General features: G+C 36.5%; 3 protein-coding genes across 11 annotated transcripts in view; 1 reads left to right on the top strand and 2 right to left on the bottom strand.

The window, feature by feature from the left end:
- Positions 1–7,873, bottom strand: part of DNAI7 (dynein axonemal intermediate chain 7) — a 74,535-nt gene extending 66,662 nt beyond the window's left edge. The window contains exons 1-3 of one of the 6 annotated variants that reach the window (XM_073788956.1): positions 7,741–7,805; positions 4,833–4,853; positions 3,007–3,072 (exon numbers count right to left, since the gene is read on the bottom strand). Coding sequence is in view for 2 of the 6 variants with exons in the window: in XM_019936392.3 (XP_019791951.2) it covers positions 4,833–4,853; positions 7,741–7,743 (24 nt within the window). In the remaining 4 variants the exon portion in view is untranslated. Of the gene's footprint in view, positions 1–3,006; positions 3,073–4,832; positions 4,854–7,147; positions 7,188–7,740 lie in introns of all 6 variants that reach the window. The other 5 variants (XM_073788955.1, XM_073788957.1, XM_019936392.3 and 2 more) reach the window with 5 other exon arrangements.
- Positions 7,874–7,992: 119 nt separating this feature from the next.
- Positions 7,993–13,278, top strand: ETFRF1 (electron transfer flavoprotein regulatory factor 1). 2 transcript variants are annotated; one of them, XM_073788960.1, is made up of 4 exons: positions 7,993–8,110; positions 8,197–8,350; positions 12,238–12,325; positions 12,404–13,278. In XM_073788960.1, the coding sequence occupies exons 3-4, from the start codon at positions 12,281–12,283 to the stop codon at positions 12,623–12,625; spliced, it is 267 nt and encodes an 88-aa protein (XP_073645061.1). In that variant the 5' UTR covers positions 7,993–8,110; positions 8,197–8,350; positions 12,238–12,280; the 3' UTR covers positions 12,626–13,278. The 2 variants fall into 2 exon arrangements, with proteins under 2 accessions (XP_073645061.1, XP_033722884.1); XM_033866993.2 differs by lacking the exon at positions 8,197–8,350 and having other exon boundaries at positions 8,027–8,048.
- Positions 13,279–13,709: 431 nt separating this feature from the next.
- KRAS (KRAS proto-oncogene, GTPase) overlaps positions 13,710–19,406 on the bottom strand; it is a 38,756-nt gene continuing 33,059 nt past the window's right edge. For 2 of the 3 annotated variants that reach the window (XM_033866990.2, XM_033866991.2), the window contains exon 6: positions 18,073–18,186. Coding sequence is in view for 1 of the 3 variants with exons in the window: in XM_019936382.2 (XP_019791941.1) it covers positions 18,070–18,186 (117 nt within the window). In the remaining 2 variants the exon portion in view is untranslated. Of the gene's footprint in view, positions 18,187–19,406 lie in introns of all 3 variants that reach the window. The other variant, XM_019936382.2, reaches the window with a different exon arrangement.

The raw sequence follows: 19,406 nt of genomic DNA, 5'->3' as shown, positions 1-19,406 counted from the left end.
ATGCATTCTACGAAGTACAGTGGTTTCTGAAGAAAACATACTGATATAAATGCAGCGATGGGTGTTTTAACAGGGTACCAGGTGTTACAACCTTTTCTATAGTCTTGTACAATTTCCTAGTTTTTGCAATGAATAATACTAATTTAAATTAAATGAAGTTTCAAAGGCAACTTTAAGGTCTACGTAAAAATATTAAGCTCATTTACATTTTTACTGATACCCTTAATCTTTCTTCATTAAAAAAATTAATGTTATTATTTTTGGAGTCTGAATGTTTTATCAATAAATTACACTGTGAGAGCATTTGTTTTGCATCATCATTTGACAATCTTACAAGCAATGTCACTAAATAAAGATTATTACCAGTCCCACCACTCCACACTACAAAATATAGGACATTCAGAATATCTCAATATTTCAAATGCCACACTTCACCACTTACTTGTAAGACAGACAAAAACAAGAAGTCATTAGTGCCTTGATTAAAGAAAGCCTTGCCAACATGAGTGTTTTGAAAGGTCCTTTAGTTTCATAGCCCAGGTTCTAGGGCAATGAAGTACAGTAAGATTTAGAATGTATGAGAGATAGACCTTTGTTTTGTAAAGCAGAAGCGTACTTGCAAAAGGGGAAAATGCAATAGCAAAAGTGCGTGGCTTCAAGACAGTACATTTTTTCCAGGAAAGAGTATGTTTTACTTCTAGAAGTGGGTTCACCTTGGTGTAAAGACTTCTGACCTACACTGATGCAACAGTTTCCTAACTGGTCCTCCTACTTCTACTCTTGTTTCCCTACAGCGAATTCTCCACTGACCATTTAAAGATATAAATCAGATCATGTCACTCCTCTGCTTACAACTCTCCCACACTCAGAATAAAACCCAGTCGTTTCACCGTGGCCCAGTTGGCTAAGAATTGGCTCCTACTTATCTCCCCCAACCCTTCTGCCCACCCCTCAACCCTCACCATCCCTCCACCTCACATTTTATCTTTCACTTCAACTTTGCTCACTCTATTCTAACCACCAAGGTCATTCCCAACTATGGGTCTTTGCAATAACTGTTTCTTCTGCCTAGAATGCTCATTTCATCCTTTCTCTTCTCAAACTTTAGCTCTTTAATCACCATTATAACATTATACCCTACCCCACATTTCCCACTGACCCCTTTCTTGGTTTTCTGTACATTCAAAGCAATCTGAAATTATATTTTTTCTTCACCTCCCCTCCCCAGAAAGAATGTAAGCTTCATGAAATGAAATCACTCTCTTGAAGAGATATCTGCACCCTCGTGTGCACTGCAACATTATTCACAATAGCCAACACATGAAAACAACCTAAGTGGTGTCTATCCACAGATGAATGAATAAAGAAAATGTGATATATATATATATAATATTATTGGACAAATTGGAATATATATATTATAATATAATATATTGAATATATTACATATTAATACAATATTATAAATATTATATTATATATATATATAATGGAATATTATTCAGTCACAAAAAAAAGAGGATCTTATTTGCAACAACACAGATGAACCTGGAGGGCGTTATGCTAAGTTAAATAAGTCAGAGAACGAAAAATACTGCATGATCTCACTTATACGTGGAGTCTAAAAAAGCCAAACTCATAGAAACAGAGAGTAAATTGGTAATTGCCAGGGGCTGGGAATGGGGGAAATGGAGAGGTGTTGGTCAAAAGGTACAAACTTCCAGTTATTAAAATAAATAAGTTCTGAGGATCTAACGTACAGCATGGTGACTACAGTTAACAATACTGTATTGTATATTTGAAAGTAGCTAAGACAGTTGATCTTAAATGTCCTCAACACACACGGGTACACACACAAAATGGTAATTACGTGAGGTGATGGATATATTAACCAACCTTATTTTGGTAATCATTTCATAAAACATACATATGTCAAATCATCACATTGTATACTTTGAAACTTATAATACAATGTTATACGTCAATTATATCTTAATAAAGCTGGGACAAAAAGAATGTAAGTTTCATGAGGACAGGGACTCTGTCTTGCTGCTGGACTCTTATTGCCTAGAATACTGCTACATCAATGAAACAACTATTTTTCCATATGTTTGCAAGGCCTTATATACAAGGATCTTCATTTCTACCTTGTTTGTAGTAGTGAAAAATAGGGACAATATAAAAATCATAGATATACTTTCAATGGAATGTGATACAGATATGAAAAGAAGTGATATAATCTCAATGTGCTGAAACAAAAAAAGGTCCCCAAGACATATTTACTCCATAGAATCTATGATGCCATCAGATGTAAGATTCACATTTAAATTATTGATATTATACCAAAAAAGGAACTGCCCAAGATGTGAATGTAAAAGGAAATGCCTGTATATAGCTGAATAATAGGTAAACACAAATGAACCTACAATACAGAAAGATACAAGGAAACTTGCATAGCTCAATCCTGAAAAATGAATAGAACGAAGAAAAAAAAAAATCCCTGAAAAGTTAAACCACAAGTCAGTTAATGTGGATTTGCAGTCTGACTCATACTATTAGTGTGGTCCAAAAACTCTCAGGAAGAGAATTTAAAGTAGTATTAGGTTGGTAGTAAGCCCAAGTGACCGACAGAAGCAAACATCTCTGGAGGAAATAGATGTCAATTCAGGACTACAATGATTGTAAGTTATTATCAACCATAAAACATATCTCAATTTCAGTCATGTTAAAATGTGAGTATACTAGAATTAATAAAATGCAACATCATCAAGTGAAAACTAGAAGGTGCAGAATGCTCCCATTATGTGGGGAGAAAACGTGTGCGTGTGTGTGTGTGTGTGTGTACTTTTTAATGATTACAAAATGAAAGAAAAGATTTGCAGTGGTTCTTTTAGTCTTGGCTAGGAGGAACTTTTACATTTTTATGCTACTTTAATTTTGTACCATATGTGTTTATTACTTTTTTCCCTTAAAATAAAACTTTAAGAAATCAGAAATAAAATATACCTTTCCATGATTTTTTAACCATACTGTAATTCCCTTTACAGGCTCACCTCATCTCCAAACCATAACCTTTAAGAATGGAAATAATTAAAAAGTGAGTAATTTTTTCCGTATGTTTGGTTTCAAATGTCACAGGATGAATCTCACCATTCTTTAAGGGAAACAACAATATGAAGAAAAGAATCCAAATGTATTTATTTAGCACCCATACATCCATGGTTAAGTACCAAAGTCATTAGAACAATGAGTTTTCAGATTTAAAACAATGCCTCTAAGATTTCACAATCTAAAGCTGAAAATGAATGCCCACACAAACTAATAAACTATTGTAGACAAACATATATATGATTGTAGTCCTCCAGAATACTTCCCCCATAAGAATGTGCCCAGAGTCTTCATAAATTTTGTTCAGTTATTTATATCCACAGTCCCTAAAACAGTATCAGGTTGGTAGTGGGTTCAAGTGACTGAGAAAAGCAAACATAGATGGCACTCAATAGCATTTTTGAAGAAATGTTGAATTGTATAAATATTGAATGCACATTTATATAAGCATTTCTTCTTTTTTTTCCAGACACGCAGGCTCAGCGGCCATGGCTCACGGGCCCAGCCGCTCTGCGGCATGTGGGATCTTCCCGGACTGGGGCATGAACCTGCGACCCTTGCATCGGCAGGCGGACTCTCAACCACTGAGCCACCAGGGAAGCCCAAGCATTTCTTCTTAAATAATCAAGGGCCCAAGTGTTTTAAAGTAGTGGTAGGGTAAATGGGGTTTCACATATTCATTCAACAAATATTGATTGAATTTCTACTACGTGCCAGACTAAATGCTATGGACACAAAAATTAATACGACATGCTCTTGACCGTGAACAGCACATAATGATAAATCATTACAATAAATGATAGGCATTATAATTGCGGTATGGACAAATTCATGTGCTATGAGAACACAGAGAGTATAACTGATTCCATAACAGAAAATGGCGGGGAAATTAACAGAGTAGTGACTTATCAGATATGCCTTAATGCTGGCATTCCAAACCTAAATCCCTATTGGACCAGGTAGGTAAATAATGTAAGGGATTTGGTCATAGTCTGGACGACAGCAAACTGAAGAATTTATGCATTTCTCAAAGGGGTAGCTGCTACTTAGTCTAGCCAACTGTTCCCTTATAGGACTGTAGGTCCAATGTTATCAGGTTTCCAATTTTTCAAGAATAGGTGGAAATCACATTTTTGCATGAAACTACTTTGGCAACTGATTAAGAAAGACCTTTTAGATCAAATGAACTATGTCTACGTTTGCCAGTCAAGAGATAATAATCTCTGCTTTCAGGTATAAATCTACTAAGAAGAGAGAAAAAGTTATTTGAGACACCCCTTAATGAACTCAAATTTTTACAAAGCACAGAAAAATTCAGTACGTGTTACCATGAAACCCATTTAAAGACATATTATCCTAGGGTTCGCTTTTAAGTCACAGAAGGTTTTAGAACTAAATTTTTATGCGTTTATCTGAAATGAAGAAAAGCGTTCCTAATCCAAAATTTTCTAGAGCGCAAGTAATAAAAACACCTCAAATCTAGACACAAGTAAAAAGTAAAAGGTATTTTAAAAACTCTTTGTGAAATTAGAACTATCTTTTTATGTCAAATTTGAAATACGTCCTGTTATTGTAAGGGATTATTCCATGATTTAAATAGCATTAATGTCTAAAGACTAAGCTTAGTAAACTCTATAAACTATAAAAACTACTGGAAAACATTTAAAAATTGTTTGTACAATGTCAGTGCTTTAAAACTGTTTTGAGAAATAATTTCCACCTACCTTTTTTTTTGCTTTGGGACCCTAAAAGTTGGAAAAACAAAAGAATTGATAAATTTAAAAAATAATTCAGACATTTAAACAAAACTATCCTGATTACCTAGCATATTAAAATTAGGAGAAGCTGGGTAAAGAGTATAAGGGAACTCTCTGTACCCTCTATGCAACTTTTCTGTAAATCTAAAATCATCTCAAAATGAAAAAGTTTTTTTAGAAAAGAATTCAGACAAAACTACAAGCAAGTCTAGGAAAGACTAAGATAGTTCACCCACTGAAGCATCTTTTGTAAGTAGATTTTACACTCATTCTTACGACGATCAATGATCCATGTTTCATGAAATGCCCGATCACAAAACAGAGCACCAGTCGAGAAGGCACTAGTTTAAAGGATTCTAAAGAAGAAGAAATCACTGACATTAGTGTTGGTACTAATGTCAAGCTTGAAAGTGTGGGAATGATCTCATGTTATAAAGAAACAATCTTTCTGTAAAGTTAGATTGCTGATTTTATAGAAACAGAACCCGTCATTTAAAACAGGCAAAACTGACAAAATGATTCTATTCAGCAATGTGTCCTAAAACAGATCTATGCTTTTTTGGATTTTGGAAAGTACAGTATTTCAATCAATATTTACAAGTACTTTTTAGTAACAGTACTTGTAATCTCCTGATTTGGCCCACGTGTTCATTAGATTTCTGGTAAGGAATTTGTAGGGGACCACGTGACTATAAGATCACACACTTTCCACATTTGACGACTTGTACAGAAGTTAGTGGTTCAAGCCATATTATATCTTCTTGAAAAGTGCATATATTTCACTAATTTGCTCAGCAGGTATTTATTAATGATTTACACTCAAAGCACTCTGAGATGCTGGAGATGATATGAATAATAATGGAGACCTGGCTCTCATAACTTTTATAAATGTGTTTTATTTTTTATCATATTTGCTATCAATTAATAGTTAACATGCTTCCATCTTATAATAACTACTATACAGCAGAATAGCTAAACAGCATTGGCCCTGTTCCCAAGCAGCCACATTTTAAAGGTGGGGGAATTGTCATCTCTCACCAGTGCTTTTAATGTGACGCAGGTTGAGTTTACGTACATATCCTCACCCATCCTGCAAATCATAGGAGCATCATGTAGTAGAGAAGTTCTCAAAGTTACGAGGGCATAAGAATCACCTAGGATGCTTGTTAAAATGCATATTCCTGGGCTAAAAGTGTACACACTCACTTCTCTCTCCCCATTGTAATTCAGTTCATGTTATTGGTTGAATTGTGCCCCCTCAAAATTCATACATTAAAGTCCTATCTCCCAGTATCTCTGAATTTTACCTTATTTGGAAAGAGGGTCCTTGCTGATGTGGTTAAATTAAGATGAGGTCATACTGGAATAGGGTGGATCTCTGATCCAACATGACTGGCGTCCTTGTTAAAAAAGGGGAAATTTGGACACAGATACACACACAGGGAGAACGCCAGTGAAGAATGAGGTAATGCTGCCACAAGCCAAGAAGTACCGGAAGCTGGCACCTGCAGGGGGAGCATAACCCTGACAACACCTTGAACTTGGACTTCCAGCCTCTAGAACTGTGAAACCGTTAAGTCTATTGTTTAAGCCAGTTAGCTTGTGGTATGTTGTTATTTGGCAGCCTTAGGAAACTAATAATGTAGATCTGGAGTCCAGTCTGTTCCTGGAATTTGCATTTTAACTGGTATTCCAGGTTTATTAGAGGCAAATTTTCCAGAAATCACATTTTGAGAAAGATTCCTAGAGGGATCTAAGAACAAGAAACTTATGTACCGATTGGAAGATAATAAATAGGTGCTTATTGTTCCCTTAAGTTATCAGCAATTTTCAGTCCACTTAAAATCCATTTACTTTCTATTCTCCCTGACATGAATGCTCTCCATGCCCTATTTCTTCTCATCACTTCTGGTAAATTCACAATCATACTTTAAAACACAGCTTGAAAAGCACTGCTCTTCCCTTCCTGTTCCCATCCCCTCTCCTGCCCCAATTTCAACATTTCCAACTTTGCGTTACTCCATTGTAGTCACTTCAATTATTACAGTTATAAAACTGTATTGTAATTAATTTGGTAAGTCTGTCTTCCATACCAGGGAGAGATGGTAATTTTCACCTTTGTGTCCTTGGCTTCAGCCTAGTGCCAAGCACAAAGAACATGCTCCATATTTTCCCTTAATCAACGAATTAAATAATTAATTACATTTTCCACTTCCTCTGGTTTTAATCATAGAAGAAGACGGAAATCACATTTAAGAAAATGGGAAATGAGAACATCTTACAGCTACATGTTGGCCTGTGTTCTTGGAGAAGGCATGACAGCTGAGGAGTGCAGAAAAACAAAACAAGAAGCTTTATCATACTTAATAAACACAGGACAGGTTGCATACCCTGAATTACGAAACAATCCAAATTTCCACAAAAGACCACACAAAATAACTTGTGAAAGCAGAGTAAATTGATAAAGCTTTTCATTAATTGATAAGGAGGCAAAAAAACACTTCCGCCAAGCTGCAATAAAATAGCAATTTCATGGGAATGTCTATCACTATTGGAAGTTACTAAATTGAGACCGATATTTAAATTTAGCAAGAGGTCGAGATTTTAAGACATCATCTGACCGCACTGATCGGAATTCCCCGTTTGCAGAAACTGGTTTTTACTCCCACCTGTCCGCCGGAGCCTGGACAGAAGGCCACAGATCTGGGGAAGGTCCTTCCCCCCCCCCCACCCCCACCCCAAGGGTATGGGCTCTTTCCTAAACCGACTCGCTCCCCTCTGATAAAATATGACAGGCTCTTGTTACATCATTTAACACGGTGCAGGAGAATCAATGCTCGCCCCTTCACCCAGCTCCCCCACTTTCCCTGCTCACCATGCTGAGACAGACACTACCTCCGTAGTCGGCCAAGTCGGAGCTCAGGGTTGTGAGGACAAACGCTCCCGGGTTGTGAGGACAAACGCTCGCGGGTTGTCAGGACGACAAGCCCCTCCCACTGGCGCCAAGGCGGGAGTGGATATCCGAGCGTCTCGGTCCGCGCAGTCGCACTGGGGTTCTTCCGGACGGCGCCCCGCCCCCTTCCCTGACAGGTTGCCCCACCCACCTCCGCCGCCCCGCCTCGGTCGACTGCCGCGAGTCGGAGCGTGAGAAGGCTTTTACGGCTGCCGCGTGCCGGAAAGTGCGTGAGTGCCGGGCCCGAGCGTTTTATTCTGTTTTCCGAATCCTGAGGTCTGGAGGCGGTGAAGTATGCCCTGGGCGAGGACCAGCGGGTGTGGGAAAGGGTTTCTGCGCGTCTTCCGACGTTGACAGTCCCTCTCCCTATTTCCCTAGAGTAGCTGGGACGAATCTTTCTGTGCGGTTTCGAGAAGGAAGGGGGCCGCCGGCTACGCGACTGGGTCGAGTGACTGACACCGGCTCGGCTGCCTGGGCCGCCACCGCTTAGACCAGCGTGGGGCGGGGCTCGATTGGCAGTTTAGAAAAAGAGGTAAATAAATTGGCTCCCAGAGGGTTGTTTATTTCGAAATTAATAACCTTCGGATTCTTCTCCCTGCACCTGGTTCTGTTTACTTCCTGGGCACGCAAGGTATATGCCGTTTTTCCTTAGAGGCGCTCTAAACAAGAACTGGAAATGATTTGAAGCAGTTCCTGGGTAAAGTATTCCTTACAGGTGGCGGTCTCTGAGACCCAGCAAGACTCGCTAAATTATGTGCCCAGGGTCAAGGTCACAGATTAACTGTACCAACCGGTAGCACAACCCTTCGAATGTCAGTCTCCCCGCATGAAACTCTGGCAATTTAGACCAACAGGAAAACTAGAAGAAATTAAGAGATTGAGAAATTAAGGTCCTTCCAAAGCCTGTCTGAATTCTCTGTGATTTTACATCTAAACCCTGTTTTAGCCTGACAAGACATGAAATGCTTTCAAATTATTGCCACCATTTCTCATCTCTGAATTCTCATTTTATAATGCGCTGTCCCTTGCACTTTCATTGACTAAAGGTATTATTAGTAAATCAGTATTACTGACTGAGCTGGTCTTTGTGGGTTAAAGTGTTATTCTCCCCACAGAAATCCAGACTGTGTCATAGCTATGACACCTCGCCTCCACATCCCTGGTAGCAAGATTAAAATGTCTTAACGTCGACTTCATATAGAGTTCTGAAGCTGTGTGGTGTGGAACTAAGCTTTTGTTTTAGTTTTTCAACCAAGGTACTAATATTTATGATACAAAAGCTCAGGCGACTCTGATGCGGGTAAGGAGGTGTGATGGTAATCACAAACAACTGTAAAATGGTGGGCTTCTAGAGGAGAGACTTGCTCAAGTTCTCATTCCACCAGCTTCCCTCCTAGGGAGAAGGATTTGCTGTGGATGTGTTAAAACAGGCTGGACTGTGTTCTAGGGGGGCCACTGTGCTGTGAGATTATACCAGTGAGCTTGTTTAGTTCTTCTCTACTACTTCTCTTACAAGCTGCGGAAGAAGGCCCAGTTCCTGTTCTCTTTGTTACCTTCAGACAGGTGTAGTACCTCCCCCGTATGAACATACACAGCCATCTCCTTTCAACTCACTTTTATAATCTGGCTTCTAGGTAGGCCTAGACCAAGCAGTATACAAGCTTTTGGGGGCAAGCTCTCTTGCCACCTACCTCTTGGATTATGTATCCTTTGGTGCTGCAAGTGTATTGGGATACATTTTTGTGTGAAGCTTTTTAGGCTTAACTACTTTGGGGAAATGTGCTTCATCTGTTTGAGTCAAGTCAGAACTTCATGGAGAACAGTGACTAATAACAGCTCTAGACACCATAACCCCTAGTTAAATGACTTAACCCAGAACTGGAGTTAGTTATGTCTTACCTCCTTGGCCCACAAGTCATTGGGAAAGAGCTATCAGTGTGGATTGTATGCCCATCCCCATCCAGATTCTCAGGATGATGGGGGACTTCTCTCAGTCGCTAACTCGTTTGGCTCTCTACAAAGAACAGTAACCTCCATGACTTCATGCAGGGTTAAGGAACAGCCCCAGGTCCCTGCTGCATTTAAATTGTTCACCAATACTGAACCCAAGGAAACCTATTTCTCCCAAAGGCTAAAATAAACTGAAATGCCTGAAGGTCAGCATGCAATAACAAACTTCCTTAACTCATAAAGTAACATATCAAAGAACGGGACAAGCTTACCTTAGTCACAGCAGCTACTTTTTTGCTGGGCAGGTCCTTTATTATATATAATTTGTAAAGAGGGCAACAGCTAAAGAGGATGATTTAAGCCACATTTCTAAACAGTTTTACAAATTACAAATTGTGAATTAAATAGAGCTATGCTCTTTGCCAGGAATTAAACAGCTTATAATTCGCAATTTTAAATTACATCTAATGTAGATTTAATTTACAATTATTTTAAATGCACAAGGTTCTTAAGAGTCATCATTCTTCAGTAAGATTAAAACACAGGAAAAATGGCTCTCAGCAAAAAAAAAAAAAAAAAAGTTTTAAAAATGAAATTCGGTGTTGATGTACCCGGTAAATATACTCATCTAATTTCACTCCCTTCCAAAACCATTAAATCTTCAGTAAACCAATTTAAAAATAAAAGAAAAATAGAAGAGGAGATGACAACAGTAAAACTTTAGAAGCTGCAAAACAGATGAATGTGACCTAGCACACTAGAAAAGCCCAGTTTATACTGCATATTGCTCAAAAGGCACTGGAACAGGGCCACTGTAATTGGAAATGAAGAATGAAGTAAATCAGAGAGGATGAAGTGAAAGCTTTTTGAAAACCACCCCTAAGTGTCTGACCCCTCACTCCCACAGAAGACTGGAGGTTTTATTTCTGGACAAAATAATACTAGTCTCTGGAGTGGGGTGTCCTCAGGCATACTAAGTACACCAAAACCACACTGGAAGCAGATTAGGTGAGTTTGGGTATACATAATGCTGAATGCAAGGCCCTGGTTCCTCTTCTGCTTCTTAATGTTACATTAGCAAATGCTCAGAAGATTGGAAGACTTTTCTCTGGGGAATCTGACCAGCTGAGGAGAACCATCTAAGATACTAACACCAGAGGTTCCCCGATAAAGGGCCCACTCAGATCACCCTAAGTAAAGCCCAAAGTCCCTAAGCTGCAACCATGTATGCAGATCTTCTGAAGTTTTTTTTGTCCTTTCATTTGTAGGACCAGATTGAAAAGGACTACCTTTTCTGGAGGAAAGCTCAGAAGTGATAACAGACAAAAGCAGAAAAATAGCAATTTGGAGGAAAACAAGAAAGCTAATATTAATGAACTCAGAAAAATTGCTCTGCTACGTTGTATGCTTGTAATGTGAGCTAACTCATAAATTGTTAGTAAACAGGAGAAGTATACAAGTATTAACATGGAAATAATGTTGGCTCCTATGTGATTTTTTTTCCCCAAGAAAGAGGAGCCAGAGAAGCAGATTTATAAACTTCAGCAAGAAAAGGTCTTCACTTAGTTGCTGTACTGGCAGCAGGAGCCTTTCAAGTATGTTTGTAAAACAATTTAAAAAGTGCTCACCCCCAGGGCTCCCTCCTCAGAGAGGTATACCCTGTTTTTTGCAACTGTTGTCCTGGTTACAGTTGAATCACCTATCCTGACCACTGATTGGCCGTCCCAAGTATTGGGAATTATTTTCTGGTGAGGCTGTCATGGTGCCTTTACAGAGCTGCCTCTCCCTAGCAGCACGAACCAAGTACACATAAAGAAGCTTATCTGTCCCACTGGATGTCGCCGGCTCCTCGTGTAGCCCCTTATGGGTTGTTCACTTGGCCTCTTCACCACCGATCTTACTGCCCATCTCCTGTTAGTTGTGAACCTGCTTGACCCTCACACCCAGTTTTGCCTCTTTAGCCTTTCTTAGGAGGGCACTCTTGATTTGATCAGGCCTCTTCCCAGTGTCCTGTTTTAGCCTTGCCTTGAAAGCAGGGTAAAGGCAATTCTCCTTCTGACAAGAAAACTGAGGCTCAGAAAGGTTAAGTAACCTGTACAACACTATGCAGCTGGGATTCAAATCTAGTTCTACCTAATTCATTCCACTCTGGTATACAAGGAGGTACACCTACATATCCAGCTTTGCCAATCCATTTTCTGTAGTTGTCCTGTTTCCTTCATAGAACTTACCACAATTCATAATATTGTTTGTAGTATACCCCTCTGGAGATGTTAGTTCTGTGAGAGCAGGTATCTCATCTGACGCATTCATAGCTACATCTCAGTGCATGGAACATAAAAGTGCTTAATAAATATTTATTGAATGAAAAGAAAGGGTACCATTTTACCAATGTGTAAAATCCTTTTTCTTTGATTCTTTTTTAAGACTACAATGCAGTTATTTGTAAAAATTTTTCTTTTTCTTTAGGTACATTAAATGTAAAAGTGAATACTTTCCATGATACGTGCAAATGGCCAGTTCTTTAAGAGGAGAAGTACTGAATCTTTATAAAAATGTAAGTAATTATGTTGCCAATTTTATAAATGTTATATGACATAGATTGTTTAGAAATATATAATCTTTCTTTTTTAAGCTGCTGTATCTTGGACGAGACTATCCAAAAGGAGCAGACTATTTTAAAAGGCGTCTGAAGAGCGTTTTCCTTAAAAACAAAGATGTGAAGGACCCAGAGAAGATCAAAGAACTTATTGAACAAGGCCAATTTGTAATGAAAGAACTAGAAGCATTATACTTCCTTAAGAAATATAGAGCTATGAAACAACGCTATTACTCAGATACCAACAAAACTAACTGATCACTATTACTATAATTTGAAAATCAGTGCCAGCTGTTTATGTATACCAGCTACTACAAAAATAATTCTAAAATGTCAAGGTAATACATTTTGTTAAAAATACTTTACTGAACTAAAATAGGTTTCCACTTCTGTTCAAACTGAGAGCTTTATCAGCAACCTTTATGCTCAATTTTTATACTAAAATAGCAATTTAACTATATGATGCTGCCAACTACCAATTAAAAATTGATGAGCACCCAATTTTGAATGAAAATATAATGTACTTAATTTTTGCCAATTCTTAGCCCATCTCTGCATTTTACTGAAAAAAGAATGCCGTTTAATGCACATTTAAGTAAGCAAAATAATTTCTTGCAAGTTTATTGCCCTTAACTTTTGAAGGAGTTCCTTATTTTTGACCCCATTTGGTACATTAACAGCACAGAGTCAAGGTTCACTGCAAAAGAATGATTTAAGTGCAGTTAGTAGAAGTAATAAGTATAGAGTAAGATTACTTCTGAACTCGAAACAGCCTGCCAGCAACTGGCATCACATATATATACCTATCTAATTATTTCCATTATTAATTTTTGCCACTGGCTGCCTTTGGGCCTTAAAACAAATCACCCGTTGTGTATCAATTACCTTCTTCAATAAAAAGTAATAAGTAATGTTATTCTATTCTTTTGTCATAAAGGCAGATTTGTTTTGCATCCACTTCTAAACGAGTTAACATGGCACAGGACCTAAACCTAACGTGGTTTCAAGCAAACACTTAAACCTTTACATAATGTTCACAGCACCTTTCATAAAGAATATATCCAACTTACAAGCTGCAAAAAAAGATTTACTAATATACTATAGCGTCTGTGGCTTATAAACTACCCCATATCAATTATGGGGCTAATTTCAAATTTCCATCAAGAAGTACACACTACTGGGAATTCCCTGGCGGTCCAGTGGTTAGGACTTGGCACTTTCACTGCTGTGGGCCCAGGTTTGATCCCTGGTCGGGGAACTAAGATCCAAAAGCTGTGCGGCACGGCCAAAAAATAAATAAATAAATAATTAAAAATTAAAAAAAAGAGTACAAACTATGATAGTCACCATAACTATTTTTATTACATTACAATAATTAGGAGCAGTACAGTTCATGACAAAAATATTACAAATTTCAGATCACTTCACAGCACATACTCCTATAAACATTTAAAAGTTAATTTTAATTAAAAGAGTGGTCATTTTTAAATTTAATGTTTGATATGACCAACATTCCTAGGTCAGCGCAACCAAACGATGGAAAACAACTGGATCACACTGCATATGTCCCACAAAAAAAAAAAGCACAATGTACAAAATGTGCATGTTTCAGTTTACACTATACAAAAATAGTTAAAATACATTCCAGGTAAACATGTTACATTAAGAAATAGTACTAGTAAGAAATTGGCACTCAAAGGAAAAATGCAAAAGTATTTTCAACAGGAAAACACAAGACAGTGGAATTGGAAATTTTTGGATAAAACATTACATAACCCATTTAGCTCTCTATAGGGAAGGGGACCTTCTGTAGTTGACACTTCTGTAGGTAATAACTTTGTTTTTCCTAAATTCATCTAAAAATTGCCTATTATCATCCCAAACAGGCACTTAAAACTATTAAACTAAAACAAGTGTTACTAGTTACAACTCTTTTTAAAGAACTGATGTGAATGTATCTTTAGAAAGAAAGAAATTTCATTTTCTGAAGGAATTTACAGCTGTTCAATTTATGCTGTTCAATTTCTCAATGCAGATTTCATGCTACCCAATATCAACACCAAAGTTATTAAATATAAGTTCAGCTTTAAAATAACCAATGGGTTGTTAAAAATCATTAATACATAATCATCAAGAAATTATTACTTTTTGGCAAATGGAAATGGCAGATAATTCTTACTGCCTACAAAAAAACCTAAATGTGTATATATTGTTTAGAAAAAATGGATAGAAGAAAAAAAAATCACTGGAATACAAATGAGATGAACTTGTGCAAACTGCAACTTAACATGCCTCACAAAGTTTCTACATATTTTAGGACAAAATTGTGCAATGGTGGCTAAGATTTTGATAACCTATAAAAGTTAGGTTCTAATTCCTATGCAGTGTGACTCAGTTAAAATGGAACCTAGAATTCCTAATTGGAGATATTCACTCGAATTTTACTACATACTTCTGCTACATTCTTCCATAAACATGTTAATGTCTAAACCTATGTAATTTAGCAATTTTTTTCAACTTCAACAAGGATTTTTATCTTTAAGGCTATAATAATTAGATAACATTTGTTATTTCTAGGATTATCTCTCCCCTTTTAAAATCTCTACAAAAACAAACATTTTATTAAACCATTCAAAATTCACATAATAAAGGATAATTACCACTGCCATAAAAAAATTGCCCAGCTACATCAAAAATTCAAGAGTCCTAAAAATCCCCTCAGTTATACACTGCAATTCCTGAAGTATGGCCATTTCTTTCTCTTGTGTGGAAACAAGAGGAGGTACTATATAAGTGTAAACACCCTAACTAGATAATGTTCCATAAACCTGTAGTTTAGTACAGCATCTCAGAAATCATATTGATTTTTACATAGAAGTTTCCTTTTCTGTGAATTAGGTCTGACATCTGTTTATTTTTACCCAGATAAACAACTATTTTAGAATTCAATGTTTAATTTTTAAAGTCTATTTTAATTACTTATACAAAGAGACCATACTACACACAAGGGAATTTTAACATTATCTGACATACAATTTAATTGGTACTATAATTGTCCCAATAGAATCACATCATTATGTCGAATAAAAAACAATATTCAAATTTTACTCCTTTAAAACAATGAAGTAAACTAATTTAATTTTAAAAAGTAGCTTGATTAAACAGTTACATTGGAATCAGAGCAAAACAATTATTTCAGAACTGGAAGAAACTAAGCTTAGAGACCAAATCACTTCTTTGCAAAACTACAATATGCATTATATCTGGGTCATGTACCAGATGCCTCACTAAAATATAGACTGCTCTAGAATATAAGCACTACCTAAGGACAGGGATTATGTCCCTTGTCTGAGGATACTCTAATATCCCCAGTGCCTTGTGTAGTGGCTGGCATCTAGAAGGCACTCAAATATTTGTTGAATAAATGAATTCTGCTAAAGAGTAAGATTTATGAATAAATTTTAAAGTATCTTTCATTGCAAAATTTTAGCTTTTAAAACAATGGAATGTATCATTAGCAGGGCTAGTCCTCGTTGTAGATTACATAAGGAATTCTTTTAGCACTACCTTTGTTAAATTCTCATTCCACTGGATAGGGATCTGACTCCTCATAGCAGGTATGAAAATTCCTACTTTGTCCCTGATGGACCAGGCAGCAAAGAGATGATGTTCAAAGGATCAAGATTAAATTGCTACAGCCACCACCTGAAAATTAACTCTTAGGTCAAATTCCATTATAGCATCTGTCGGATTATGCTGAGCCTGAGGAAGTAAGATGTAGGGCATTTTGATGTGACTTGATGGGAAGCCTTCATGGAGATATCCAAAGCAGCAATAAATCTTTGAGGTTAGGGGAATGAGAAGTATTAAAAGAAAAAACATCAAGTCATGGGGCATGTAGAAGGGTAGGCAGGCAAGATGACATTAATATGGGAGAAGTCCTGAAAGCGGAGAATGGATATTCAGAAATAAACTTCACCTCTTGCACAATTTTGCCTAAGACTGGCACTGAAGATGATAACACAGGTAAAAAGTTACAGATTGTGCTGAGACTGACAAATAGGTATATCCTTATGTAAACTGAATGTAAATCACATAGTTATAATGCTAGATACAGCCTTTGAGATGACTTCTTTTAACATGAAGAAATGGATAGTAAGTGATTTGCCTAAAATTGGAGTTATGAAAGACACATAACTAGAAACTAAGTCACCTTCCTCCTTGTCCAGTGATATTTTCACCTCAACACACCATCTCAGTTCAAATATTTTAAAATAAGTTAACATTTTAAATGCACTGAAAGAATCATTTTAACATTAATTTATCTATTTTATAAGCATTAGATATTCTTAATTATGGACCAGACTTGTAAAGTGTTACTTTAGCCAGTGTTAAGAGAACTAGCCAATACTCAAGATTTTGAAACTTTTTCATTTTGTTTTAAAAAAATTAAAATCTTGCCACCCCACCCTAAAACCTCATTTAAAAATAATGTTTTTTTAAAGTTTCGTTTCGTTTTAACAAAAGTGACGTTCCTGAGTAGGACTACCACATAGTGAGAATGTACCCTGCTGAGCTATCCAAACTCTCTCCCAGTCCCCATTTTTGACCAGCCAAGGCATGACAACATTGGAAGACCATAGGGATGCAGTCCATACTGTGAAACTCTCAGTGAAGCTCAAAGCTCACACAAGGCCTGGCCTTTCCACCTTGGTCTCCGTAACACCTACTAAGCTAACTGGACCAAATAATTTTTAACATCATTACCAGTAGAATTAAAACTACTTTCAAAGACTGAAGTTCAAGAAAAGATTTATGCTAAGAAAGAGCAGTCTGACACGGGGAGACTATATTTAATTCCTATGAGAATTTTTGTAATTCAATACATGTTAAATTTTTTTCAATTATTACAAAAGTTTAGTAGCATGTAAATATAGCCCCAAAATGGTTGTTTATAATCCTCATTACATTCTGGGTTTGCCTTAACAGGAAAAGCTATTCAGAGTATTATAGGAATTCACCTAATGTAGAAAGTAAATGGCCTTTTAATATTCCATTGCCTTGTATTTTTTTCAATTTTTTCCCTTTTTATAGAAAAAATATAATATTTGGGGGAACGTGACCGTTGACAAATAGCAGTGGAAAGAAGGAGAAAACCTTTGTGAACAGTGTACCTTTACATTCTTTAAGGGTAACTGAAACTACAGGACATGAAACCTACAAGATGAATCTACAGGAAGCTCATAAATTTGTGTTCCCTCAATGCTTCAGTAAAACCAATCGTGAAATCTCAACTGAAGTTATAATTAGTAATTAATCCATGTATATGATTGATAAAACACAGAATAGGGATGATTTGAAAGGCTCCTTAATTTGCTTCACACTCAAGTTCACAATTGGTAAGAAAAATAGGAAGTAATCAACTGCATGCACCAAAAACCCCAGGACAGAAATCTCAGGTGTTCAGTTTCTTTTTCACAGGCATTGCTAGTTCAAAAACCAAAACTCAGGGAATACTGGCACTTAGAGGAAAAAAGTTTCCACTGTCATTTTAAAATAAGCATTCAAGATAAAAGCTAACAGTATGGATGGAGCAGAAAGACAATTAGGTAATGCTAAAACAAATGCTAATAATTTAGTGTAATGTACAAAAATTACCACTTTTACTTAAGTACGCCTTAAGAAAAAAGTACAAATTGTATTTACATAATTATACACTTTGTCTTTGACTTCTTTTTCTTCTTTTTACCTTCTTTGCTCATCTTTTCTTTATGTTTTCGAATTTCTCGAACTAATGTATAGAAGGCATCGTCAACGCCCTGAAACACATAAGTATTGAAACGTGAATATATATGATGGTTTGAGGTATACAGATAACAGAAAAGATATATTACTAATGGAAACATTAATATTGAGAAGGAATAAGGATACGTAACATTTCTCTTTAGACAACTGAATATATATCAGACTTCTAGGATTCTTAAATGTCTTCAACGATATTTTGTTAACATTATAGGAACATTGATTTTCACAAAAGGCAATGAAAATCAACGGCACAGAATCTTACGTATGCTTAGTTAACACATTACTTTCCCCCAGAACTTAATTTGCTACTAATTTTTCCATATTGGCACACCTCAGTCACTGAAATCCAAATGTATTTGTGTATATATGTGAATAAGTATTTATACTTAATTATCCCTGAGTTTCTAGATATTTGATATAAGCCATGCAAGTAAATACTAACTTCATAAATATTCGCTGCATTTGACCTCTGGTTCAATACTTATTTAAATCCATTAGATTTAAGGAACTACCATGGAGTATACAGTATTAGATTATACTTTCAGTTTTCTAAAGGCATTAGTTTCAGTTCATATATTTATGATATGAGAAGGAAATTTAAAGTGACCACAACAGGGGACTTCCCTGATGGTCCAGTGGTTAAGACTGTGCTTCCACTGCAGGGGACGCGGGTTCAATCCCTGGTAGGGGAACTAAGATTCCACATGCCGCGCGGAGCGGCCAAAAAAAAAATTTTAAAAACAAGCAAAGAATGTGACCACAACACAAGACACAATACTTTGAAAAATGTAATGCCTCTATTTGTGGAGAAATGAGCTAAATCATTTAAATGGTGGTAGAGTCTGATGATTTGGAGATTTTTTTTAAATCATTATTTTTTTAGTTTATGTTTAGTATATTAAGTATTCAAAATACTTAATATAAAGTCAGATTAATATTTGACATATAAAGTCAAATGCTGTGTATCTTCAGAGAAATTTCCATTTGATCATTTTGGCCTACATCTAGCTGTGATCAAAAGCAAGGTATCCAAATCAGTAATGGTTGAAAGTGATTTCAAGTCAGAATAATTTTCAACCTAATCATTCATACAGAACATGAAAAATGGCACTTTGAAACTGGTGGCAGGACAGTAGATTTTAACCCTGCAATCCTGAATTATACAAGATCTATACATAAGTCAATTCTTGTCCTACCCCTATTAAAAAGCAAATTAAATATAAAAGCAAAATAG

Source organism: Tursiops truncatus, chromosome 11, assembly GCF_011762595.2.
Source record: "Tursiops truncatus isolate mTurTru1 chromosome 11, mTurTru1.mat.Y, whole genome shotgun sequence".
Taxonomy (NCBI): domain Eukaryota; kingdom Metazoa; phylum Chordata; class Mammalia; order Artiodactyla; family Delphinidae; genus Tursiops; species Tursiops truncatus.
Note: the sequence above shows the minus strand (reverse complement) of the source record. Positions and strands in the feature narration are given on the sequence as shown.

What these genes read in the sequence shown, in the direction of transcription:
- ETFRF1 (XM_073788960.1), top strand. Translation starts at nt 12,281, where the DNA reads ATGGCCAGTTCTTTAAGAGGAGAAGTACTGAATCTTTATAAAAAT. An exon ending in TACTGAATCTTTATAAAAAT is followed by an intron (nt 12,326 to 12,403) that starts GTAAGTAATTAT and finishes TTCTTTTTTAAG; the next exon opens with CTGCTGTATCTTGGACGAGA.